The sequence below is a fragment of the Castanea sativa genome, chromosome 1 (genome assembly GCF_040712315.1).
Source record: "Castanea sativa cultivar Marrone di Chiusa Pesio chromosome 1, ASM4071231v1".
Lineage (NCBI taxonomy): Eukaryota > Viridiplantae > Streptophyta > Magnoliopsida > Fagales > Fagaceae > Castanea > Castanea sativa.
In genome coordinates, this window is record NC_134013.1 from 33,416,090 (window position 1) to 33,427,679 (window position 11,590).

General features: G+C 35.8%; 1 protein-coding gene across 3 annotated transcripts; it reads right to left on the reverse strand.

Moving 5' to 3' along the window:
- Positions 1 to 435: 435 nt before the first annotated feature.
- On the reverse strand, positions 436 to 10,692 carry LOC142621915 (protein-tyrosine-phosphatase PTP1). 3 transcript variants are annotated; one of them, XM_075795290.1, is made up of 9 exons: positions 10,349 to 10,658; positions 9,138 to 9,234; positions 8,946 to 9,028; positions 8,702 to 8,842; positions 7,628 to 7,762; positions 3,396 to 3,544; positions 3,159 to 3,300; positions 2,469 to 2,554; positions 436 to 639 (listed from the first exon to the last, which is right to left on the reverse strand). In XM_075795290.1, the coding sequence occupies exons 1-9, from the start codon at positions 10,511 to 10,513 to the stop codon at positions 573 to 575; spliced, it is 1,065 nt and encodes a 354-aa protein (XP_075651405.1). In that variant the 5' UTR covers positions 10,514 to 10,658; the 3' UTR covers positions 436 to 572. The 3 variants fall into 3 exon arrangements, with proteins under 3 accessions (XP_075651405.1, XP_075651407.1, XP_075651406.1); XM_075795292.1 differs by lacking the exon at positions 436 to 639 and adding an exon at positions 1,749 to 2,279 and having other exon boundaries at positions 10,349 to 10,692; XM_075795291.1 differs by lacking the exon at positions 436 to 639 and adding an exon at positions 1,749 to 2,283.
- Positions 10,693 to 11,590: the final 898 nt, after the last annotated feature.

The window sequence follows — 11,590 nt, forward strand, 5'->3', positions numbered from 1 at the left end:
CAAAATTAAAGTAAGTAAAATTTAATTGGAATGATACATGAGTACAAATAGAATATAATTTGAATTTTTTTTATTGAGCTTCCATTTTTTTTTTGTGGTAAATTAAAAATTCATTAACAAGCAACAACATATCCTTCTTCCAAGCATCGTAAACAACACGTCTGAGAGGGAAGATTTATTTCAGCATAATCATGGGTTTTGGAGTGAGACAACCTTTGTAAATGCATGAGCAATAGAGTTGAGCCCTCTATAGTCTAAACCCAATTAAAGGAGCAACTAACAAAAGATTTCCTGAATTCCAAAGCATTGACTATCAGAGTTGTGATGATAATGATATTCCAGAAGCTATTGCTTTAACCATTCAAAGCATCAATGCAAAATTTCGAGTCACTCTCAAGAATAATAACCTGTTACCATTCCAAAGAAGCTAACTTGATAGCCCATTCAACTCCTGGTGCCTCTGCCTCAGCTGGATTACAAGAAGTGTGTAATTTTGCCTAAGCTTTTAGAATCATTTCTTGCCACTCTGCAACAGCTTTGAAGCTAGGAGTAGGAGACAGTAGCATCCATGTTTAGCTTGATAGTTCCTGGGACCTGGATGGAGGAGGCTTTTGCCATATCTCTGGACACACAAAAAAACTACATTCTGCTGGGTTAGAGAGCATATACTCACAGCACAAAGATTTGAGTTTCTCCACCCAATCCTACTAATTATGTTAGTTGGGCTCAGCCTGATACAAATAACGCCAAATTTCATGAATCTCCAATTAGATTGAACCTTAAACTTGCTTTACCCAGGTTTGGATAAGGGAGAGGAGATAGGGAAAGGCTTCCTCCCCAAGTTAGGGTAAAAGATAATTGGTTCATTAGGATTATAAATTGTTATACACAATTTATCGGTATTAACTAATTTTTCTTTGGTATCAAAGCCTCACTTTTTCACTTTTATATTAGCAAGGTATATAAAACTTTATCAATCCATCACACTATCGGTTTAAAGGATTTCAAAATTAAGGGATTTCTTTTTTAAGATGTCTTTTGGATAGGGTGTAAAAGAATCTAACTAAAAGGTGAAATAGTACTTCATAATAAGGGAAAAGTTAACGAATGCTCTAAAGGGCATTTGTTAATGAACTATTTTAAGAGAGTTTATATGGAAAAAGAAAAAAAAAAAAAAAGACAATTAATGTTTTGTTAGCTTTTTTTTTAAAATTTTTCCATAAAAGTGATATAAAAACTTCCCTTAAATAGTCTATCAACAATTGCTCTACGGACACCGGTTAATATGAGCCTTATAATAATAATAATAATAATAATAATAATAACAACAACAACAACGCATTTACTATGCTAAGACATAGAGCTAGTGGCAATCTAGAATGGTGCTTTAAATTGAAGGTCTAACTCAACTAGAAATTAGGATCAAATGATGAGTAGACCAAATAGCACCATCCTTTCTGTCCAATAAATGAAGAATTAGCGCTAAATACCAAATGGGCACAGGTAAATATCACCACCCTGATTCTTGGATTCTCGTTCATTAATTTTTAGCTTTAAGCACAAATCCTTTGCAATTCAAAACACAAAATAATTATGTATAGAAAACTTGGTCAAGTATAATAGAAATAAGAAGAATAACTGCACTTTCCATGTTGATAGTATCACCTAAGCTACTGTAATCCACATTCACAAAGCTCCTTAGTGGATAGTGGAGTTTTTTAGAGCACTCTAGAACAGGAAGACTATCCTTTGTAATGAAAGATGATAAATCAAAGTCAACAAAAACATATAATCTTGTCTTAGTAATAATGACCACTGTCTAATAGAGAACCTTATAAAGTATAGACCATTTCAGTTCTAGTACTAATGGGCATTTCAACATAAAGTTGTCCATTACTGTAAATCTAACATACAGGATGAACTTCTTGGTCTTAACAGAAAACAGTCAGGTCAAATGTATAAGCTCAATGAGAATCACGAAGCCTGCACTGTCTACAAGTCAGTTCATTTTTCTAACAATCAGCAGAGAACTGATATAACAGGAACATTTGAATTATTCAGCTCCTTCGAGGGATTTGAGGAGAATAAAACTAATGGTTCAGCAATGCTTGTAAGTTCCACCATAATGATAAGGCACCATACCAGCTGCTGGAGGATGTAAACGTACTGGGAGAAGCATACAATTGCATATTTTTTCAACTTTGGAGAAATATGCATCAAGCAGATTCCTCTCAGTCTTATTCAGCATTTGGTACTATTGATGAGGAACAAACATTAATCTAGCTGCCCAAAGAATTAGATGAAAGGCATCTGGATTAATAAATGATCTATAAAGTATCATATAGCAAAAGTTATATACTGAATCAGAGTCAAAGGAGTAAAATTTATCATTCTATTAAAAGGATTGTAGGCCATTTAAGTGAACAATCTACACAAAGGCTCAAATTTTAAGACATGAATGGACATACCATTTTGAGCTCCTTTCTGTGTTGAAATCTGAGATTAGGTCTTCTAGTTCATCAACGATTGCTTTATAGCAGAAAAGATATTGATCCTAACAAACAGAGAGTTAATAGAGTGAATTAGGAGTAGCGCAGAGTCAGAATGTCTTAAAGGAGAAAGGATTTGGGGAGAGAGAAGGGGGGGGGGGGGGGGGGGAGGTTTTGGAATGAGAACGAGATGATATTCAAAAATCTTAATCAGCAGAGAACTTAAAGCCTTATCTTCCTTATGTGATAAAGAGGATGGCAGGCAGAAAATTGGAAAAATAAAAGAGCATTTAGATGGGAGGGAGTGGGGAGCAAGAATGAAACTCGAAACACTTCTGCTCCTGTACAGTGCGTGACTTTGTTAACCAGAGAATTAAAACCGACCGAACCATGGTTGGATTGATCTGGTCTTTTGCATTCCTCGGTCTGGTCTGGGCAATTGAATGGTGAGAACTGCTTTTACTTGCTTTAAATTCCACAGTTAGGAGTTGGTTAAACAAAGAAACCTTGTATAGTCCAAGATTTGGGAAAAACCACAAATTCTTGAGGTTAAGCCATCAAGTGTAAAATCAGTTTTGGGGGCCAGCAGAACAGTCTAACAAAGGATTACATAATATGAGATTACCATGCAAATTAGTAACATATTATTAGAAAAATTAGTAACTATACCGGTGTTTGGACCATTCCAATTCTCTGAGACCTGAACATGGTTATGGTATTAACAAGATTTAAAGCAGACATGTCTCCAGCTAGGATTCTCTGAATTGTGTTATGAATTGCGCAATATGTTCCGGTTCTCCCAATACCTGCACTGTGAGAGAGAGAGTCTCAGACATGTGTACAAATGATTTACATAGCATCATCATGGCATATTTAGATGCATAAACATGAGCTGATGAGCTGAACCTGCAGTGCACCACAACTGGGCCAAGATTGGGTGGTACATGGTATATTCTTTTCAAAATTTCACGCACAGCAGTTGTGTCCTTTGGAACCCCATGATCAGGCCATTCAGGATACTGAATATGTAGAACAGACATGGGTTCTTCCTCTGACTGCAATATAAATGACAATAAATATAAGTAAAGTGTGATTCGGCACATTTCCATAGCAAAAGGTGGGTCATTAATGACAATTTAAACAATAAGCCTACCAAATAATCAAACAATGAATGCATGTTCAATAGTAAATTTATTTGGTGATTGTTATTAATTGAGGCTAAAGGCATATAGACCGTAGAGCATACTATAAGGGGCTCCCAATGTATCTTGTGTTGCTTTTTTGCAAGCTTTTTTTAAGGAAAAATAAATAGTATAGCTAACACCTCAAAGGGAAAACACCACATAATGAGACGACAAGGACCTAAAAGTGCCTTTAGAGCAATGGACATTTCCTATGCACAAAGCTTATATACAAAAATGATAGAAGGAAGAGGAGGGAGACTCCGTGGCTCTGTTACATACAGATCCTAGATTCCATGGATCTTAAGATCAGGTTTTTACGTCTAAAAGAAGAAAGGGGGCCTCTGGGGGGGGGGGGGGGGGGGCAAAAAAGGAACATAAGGGCTAGTCTTTTCCATATGCACTCCAGAAGGCAAGGAGGGGGGACCACTTTCCAGCTGTTAAAATAAGACAATCCAATCATTCAAACCACCAGCCTTTTCAAAGAGTTGGAAACCAATCCTCTCTCCCTTCTCTTTTTCCCTCTTTTTGTTTTTGGAAAAAGAGAGAGGATGGAGAGAGGGGGGGGGGGGGGTTGTGGTTCTTTATCTGGCAAATATCTACAAGCAACAACATGAACACCAAAAGCCAACCCACATAGGATTGAGGAGATGATTCATCATCTCTGTTTACATGTATAGACTATTTGGGATGGGCCAGTTGTACAGATTAAAGGATCACTTCAGATCTTTTTTTCCATACAGACAGATTCTCCAAGTGGAGAGAGGGGGGGGGGGGGTAGAGATAGATAGAGAGACAGGGAAAGAGAGAGCTTTAGAAGGAGCAGTTCTAAAAAAAATTTGCTTAACACAGAACAACAGAAGAAGATTGTACCATCAAGCTTAGGCATTAGGTTGATCTATTTGCAGCTACTCACAAAGATTGAAACACACTTCATGAAAAGGCCCAATTGGTTCTTCCCCCATGCCATTGAGTACTCCAACCAAAACCAGACTGATTATCGCTTAACAAATAAAATATTTTCAAACCTTAAAATTCCAATTCTTTAAAGCTTCAATGGAAGTAAGACAGACACTGGATGCATGACCTCTCCTGACGAACAATTCAACTCCTATTGCATCTTTTGAGATGCAACATCATACTTTATTATTTTTTTCTAGCTCATATCCACCTCCTCTGGCAGCGCCCCTTTCCCTCTCTCATCCTCCCCAAATCTGTTTCTACAAATTTTCAATCTAACTTTTTAAAGAAAATCTTACCCAATATCCACAAACACCCCCATCTTTCTGTCTCTGTGAACAGACACCCAATATCAAACCTAGTTGTGTAACTAAAACCTTGACACCCATCAATAAGAATTCTGGTTTAATATTCTCTAATTTGTGCTTTCACACTGTAAATGCACAAGACAATTTTACACAAATATGTTCTTTCCTCGATAACATTTATATAAGAAAAAAAAAAGGACCCTCTTCTCAACTTCTAGAGTCTAGACTTTCCTTAAACCAATTCTATCACAAGATTGCAGTCAACATCCACACGAGGCTAAAGATGCTTAAAAGTAAAACAATGTAAGATTGCCAGCTGGATATTAAGTCAGCAGCCAAATTTCAGTATGATTTGTACAATGAAGTACCGACTTAATTACATATGTTAAGATAACTTGACTCAAACTAAACAATCTGTATTGCATCCAACTTGCAGATTTACCCAAGGTTCCTACTTCTAGGCCTCAATATTCATTAGCAATGAAATCATAATGTAAGATCTATCTACCCTCAAGAAATGCAATTTTATTATGTGAAAATCACCACAAGGGCCTTGAATGTACAAGCCAAGACATATTCTCATTTTACACACTCCTCACCAACCAAATTGGCCTACATTTCTAATATTCATTACCTCCATTTTAAGGGATTAAAAGGATAATAAAGCATAAGAACTTATTTCAAATTCACCCCAATCAATATTTTCTGGACCACACTTGTTGCATCGGCCCCACAACCGTAACAGCAAGAGGTAAGACACAATCACCAATTGGCCCACCCAACAACTGCTATCCTAGTGCCTTCACCAGTTCTTTCTTCAAAAAGCAATCTTTCACTCTTTCAAATGGATAACAATATAATAAAATTTAAAACCTTTGAAAAGTGGTCTAAATTCCACATACTCATACTATCACTTTTAAATACACAATTTTCACTCTCATCTCCATACCCAACACAAAAAGCTTCGCATAAATTGTTTACCTTCTCAAATGGTTTGCTATTAAATGCATAGTACGTGTGAGATGTAAAGGTTTTTGTCTCAACCATGAACCTTCAAGCAAGAGGTCTACATTTTTATTTCCAAATAATATATTCCATTTTCACCAACTGTAAAAAGATCTGTTAGTCTCCAAACTTCACTCTCTTTCCAAAGTTTACAAGTTAGCATGTTCTCTTTAGCAACAAATCTCTAAGTCACTTCTACAATGAAGCTACTTTCACTTCCAACTGCCAGAAACCTCTCTCCTCTCCTCTACATTCTTTAAACATTATTTTCTTGTAGAAACACAACTCAATCACTAACTTCAAACATAAAAATAGCTTCAGCAATCTCCAGTTGTTTCAGAAATCCTTATCTATAAATGACATACTCTCTTAGTAAAATAAACTCTCCCTCGCTGTAAAGTTGCAACGATCAAGCATAAATAAAATATCAGTATACTTGTTTCTAATTTTTTTTTTTTGGATAAGTTACACATGCACCCAGTGGGCCTTGAATCCATTGACCTAATCCTCCACCTAACACTTTTAAGGGGAGGAGGTGCCAGGGCTCAAGCTCATTGGCCTTGTTTGTAAATAAGCACCATGCATTACATCTGAAACAATGTCCCTCCATAAGGCTGACATAAGAAATCCTTTTGGGAGAGATTAACTACAGTAACTAAAAAGGGCATACCAATGGTCCAATGCACTAGGGTCCCAATTCTAGGAGTTCTAGGAGAGGTAATTGATAAGTAGCCTTACCCCAATTTTTAGAAAGGTTGATTTTCAAACTCGAACTTGGACACATCACTGGGATGGAGGGTACTTACCATCACAGCAAAGTACAACCTTGGATTAAGTACAGTAAGTATTGGTTAATATATATATATATATATATATATATACATATATATATATATATATATATATATTTAAATCTTTACAAAATAAGCTCAGCACTTACCTTAAGAAAGAGTATGCAAACTAAAATTCACCCTTGGTCCACCAAAATGGTCTAAGTTCTACATTTATTTTTTTGGTTTTCCAGCTCCGTCCACAGTGATGACCTATCTTGATTGCACACTCTTTCTTAAATTAAATGCCACACTAATAAACTAGTTGTAATCGATTGTAATCTTATCATTGACAATCTCTTTGTTCATGACACTTACGCAGGAAGCTCCTGATCTCCAAATACAAGAGCCTTATGTCTGGCATAATCTATGATAACTCACATTAGTCATAACAGGGAATAGATATGCTCTATCTAACCTTACAAAAAAGAAACTTATGAGAGAAGCAAGCATTAAATTTTGGAAGCCTGTGGATTTATGTCTTATGCAGTGTGTGTGCAGAGGAAGGGAAACTCCCATAGTTTTGGAGTAGAAGCATTTGTTCCTTCATTTTCCTTATGGTTGGATGCACACTAGAGTTTGTGGAGATTTGGATCTTAGGAATTAGTCTTTTTTCTATTTACATGTTGTTTTATCCTGTACATATTCCCTTTACTAGGGTAGCACTCCATTTATATACATACATGTGCATGCATGCGTGTGTGTATGTGTGTAATGCCTGCATTCTCATTCTTGCAAAATAATCTCTGGCCATGCTGATAGCTCACCACATTGTTCCCCTATATGGCATGCCTAAACAATCCTAAAAGCATCAATTGCATTATGTCAGCATTCTTTTAAAAAACTCATCTAACCTCTTTATATTTCACCTCCAAATGGCGCAACACTATTGAAGTGTCAGTAGATTTTATCCATTTAGTGACTATATGTATATTACCAAATTCCCTGGGACCATCTTCAGCTTGGAAATAATCTCCACATTTTACCATCTGCACATAAAATTTAAACTCAGAAAAGCACCTGAAAAATAAGAATGAGATAAGATATGTAAATTTATATTTAGCCACCTCAAAGTTAATAACAGCAATATATTCATTGGAAAACATACAAAGGATTCTTCAGGTGTTAATTAACCAAAAGATGCTTGCTTGCCTCTACTTGTGCAGTTAATGGGTTCAGAGAAAGTTATGTATCATAGGTCAGAAAATGGTACCTTTTGAATAACCATAGTTCAAATGGGGATGTAGATGCTAAAAATTGGAAGAGAAGCCTGAGGTAATGTGATGGTATAGGGGATTCACAAATCCTCCACATAAAGTAGAAAACATTCGAGTTAGTGTTCAGAGATGGAGGTAACATCAATGGGGTCTGGTTGATACAGCTGAGTAAGGGTTTATTGAGATTGATAGCCTTCGAGAAGGAAGGGGCAAGGTGACTAGCTCAAGTGGTGGAGAGTTTTCTATGATATTTTTATGAATATTTCTACATGAAAAATAAGTTTCTAGAGCCTTTAAATTGGCCTCCCATGTGTAATAAAATCAATAAAAAATATATCAGTGCAATTTGTTCTGTGAGGCTCTTTAATGAATTTAAGAGTTTGCATTTAGCAAGAACAAGATCTAACTCTTTCACCCTTCCCATTTTCATTGTAAATATACCCATCAACTAACACAGATGATGTTACTAATCCTTCATATGATATTTGATATTTCACAACAAATTTATTTAGTTGCAACAGGCATGCCTTGGATAAGAAGGCAAGATCTAAATATGAAAGATCTTCATTTGAAACAGTAATTTACAAATCCAATTAAAACTCTGAAACCTTTTTGATGGACTACTTATCCAGGTATTATGGACCCCAGTTGCACTGATAAAAAATCCTGGAAATTACAAAAAATTACCTTAAACTCTACACAGTGAAGTACCTTGTAATTGTCGACTAACCTAGTCAACATCACAACCACAGGGCAACGGTACTGCATTACCATCTCCCAGAAATCCTCATAAGTTTGTGGCAATGGACCTTGTGTGGCAATAAACTGAGAAATGTTTTTGGAGGAAGAGGTCTGCAATTAAGAGAAATATTGAAGGGTCAAACCAAGAACATCCAAACTCCATATAAACTCCTAACAGGCATTACCAGCTAAACATTATTATATTAGTTTCTACCGTGATGAGGCTCGCATTGATGTAGCCCCTTGCTGCCGGTCTGTAATCCTTACATGAGTTAAGAACAACCCTATTCTTGTCAACTGAAATCAACAAAAATACAGTAATCTGGTCACTCTTATATTTGCCCTTCAAACCTAGCATGTGAATATAGAGATATGAGCAACATTATTTGAAAACAACGACATATACATGGTATGACATCTGAATAGCGATTTTTGCTCAAATTGACACTATCAAGAGCCACGGTACAGCTTCTCCTCTTCTCAGATGGTGTTATTCTGTTGGCCTGGAATCACATATAACAAAACTTAGTACTGTAATTGAAAGAAACATTATTAAAACAAAGAACTATTTGGATTACATGGTGTGTGCAAACTAATCCTAACTAATTACAATGTGAAATTCAACAAATCTAGGAAATCTAAATCCCATATAACACAGCTTAGTACTGCAATTAAAAGAAACATTATTAAAACAAAGAACTATTTGGATTACCTTGTGTGTACAAACTAATCCTAACTAATTACAATATGAAATTCAACAAATCTAGGAAATCTAAAAAGGATAGAAAAGCAATGTTGCCTAACGCATTAATCCAATCATACAAAGATTGTAAATAGAATTGTTTGAAAACATGAATAAGATTTTCAACAAATCTAAAGTCCTACTACTCCTTTCTCGCCATATAGTCCACAAAATGCATAAAGGAGCAGGCTTTAAAACTTTTAAGCCCCCTATAATAATGGAACCTTCCTTGCAAATAAGCCAGCTTTTGAACTACAGTCGTCTTTGGCATATCCCAAGCTACTCTAAATAAAGCAAACGCAAGATACCACAGATCTCTAGCCACAGAACAATTAAGAAAAAGATGCTCCGCCTTATCTTCACTATTCTTGCACATGCAACACGAGTCCAAAATCACCATGAGCTGCTCTCACAAATTATCAACAGTCAAGATCTTACATAAAGTTGTTGCCCATTTGAAGAAAGATACCTTATGAGGCACCATAGTCCTAGCTCCCCACATGCTTCGCCAAGGAAAAAAAAAAAAAAAACACCCTTTGAACCCCTCAAGATGTCATACTAGAATTTAAATCCCAATTTTCCATCCTTGGTTAAACTCCAAGATATCCAATCCTCACCTTGAATAAAAGAGAAATTAGAGTACCCAATAAAAAAATAAAAAGAATAAATTGTCTCTATACATAAGAGCTAACAAACTCTCACAATAAATTGTCTCCCATCACAACATGAGATTCATTAAGATTCATGTCTTTTTATTTTAAGGTTTGATAATCCCAACAAGAAACACATTACTAATGTTATTATTATCATTTGGGTTTCCGAAAGTGCAAGCGGAACATTATATTTAAACGAAAATGAAAGTATTGGCGGTGAACCTGCAAGTGAGCGAATTCCTGGGTGATGGTGTGAGGGATGTGGAGCTTTTCGCGGAAGAAGGAGAGAGCTTCGGAGCATTGCTTGAACTGATCGGGTGTCAGAGAAAGTGTCGGAGGGGAATCCGGCGAGAATTTGGAAGAGGAGGAGGAGGCAGCAGCGGCCATGCCTGATCTTCTCCGCTGCTTCTGGTGGCCGCGCCTTGAAATGCGGTTCCCCAGTTCAGTGTTTTTCTTGTTAATTTGTAGTAATTGTATATTGTAATGACACTCTCTCTCTCTCTCCGGTTTGAATGGGCGATTCGGTTTGGAATTGGAGGGTTCTACATTTATGCCCCAAACGGATTTTGATTGGGTAGTTGGTTTACGTCTTTTTTTGGGTTAGGTTGAGTTGGCAAGATTTTTTCTTTTATTTGATAAAGAGTTGGCAAGAGTTTGAGTGTTCTCTTACCCATTCTCTGTTACACAATTTTTTTTTTTAATTATTATTTGAGAAACATACATATATGAAAAGGAGATGAGATAAATAAATACACTTACACGCCAATATCAAAATTTAAAACTGCATGCGGCAGTGAGTGTCGCGGAGCAAATAATAAACCCTTTCTCAATATCACACAAATTCGTGGCACTTTACTCTAAATAAATAAAAAGTCGATATTTTAGGATTAAAAATTGTGGGTCCGGCTTATCTCCAGTAAAAATTTAACAGGATATCTCTTTTTATTTTAAATTATTAGAAATACTGAATGATTGTATTGTATTTCTCAAGTAATAGAATATACATGAGTGCCTTTATATAGAAGGCAGAGTGTACAGTACAAGTAAGTGTGCTATATATATTTTTTATGATAGTAAATGTGCAATACAAGTAAACAAGGTGGGCCTAAAGCCCACATACCCTAATACACGTTAACAGCCCCCTCAAACTCAAGGTAGATATGAGACCAACTTGAGGTAGATATATGAAAATGTATTTAAGTTTCTTTGGAGAAGAAAAAAAAGACAAATGTATCTTATGAAAATCTTTTGTCAGCAACTATAGTGGATTCACTTATGTCAAATGTTCAGTTAGATATATTTACCTCTTTGTCAATATACTTTTTAGCTCAGTAAAAAAATTTCATTAATGTTGGAAGTCTCTTCATGGATAACATAGTTCAAGGATATAGAGAATGAAAATTACAAAATTGTTGGATTAATCCAGCTATGGTGTACAAGCATATTTGAGGTATTTTAAAGCTC

Coding starts and splice junctions, on each gene's coding strand:
- LOC142621915 (XM_075795290.1), bottom strand. CDS start 10,513: ATGGCCGCTGCTGCCTCCTCCTCCTCTTCCAAATTCTCGCCGGATTCC. Junction 7,763..8,701: donor GGTTAGTCGACAATTACAAG/GTACTTCACTGT, acceptor TTTTATGTGCAG/ATGGTAAAATGTGGAGATTA. Junction 640..2,468: donor ACAGAAAGGAGCTCAAAATG/GTATGTCCATTC, acceptor AGCAGAATGTAG/TTTTTTTGTGTGTCCAGAGA.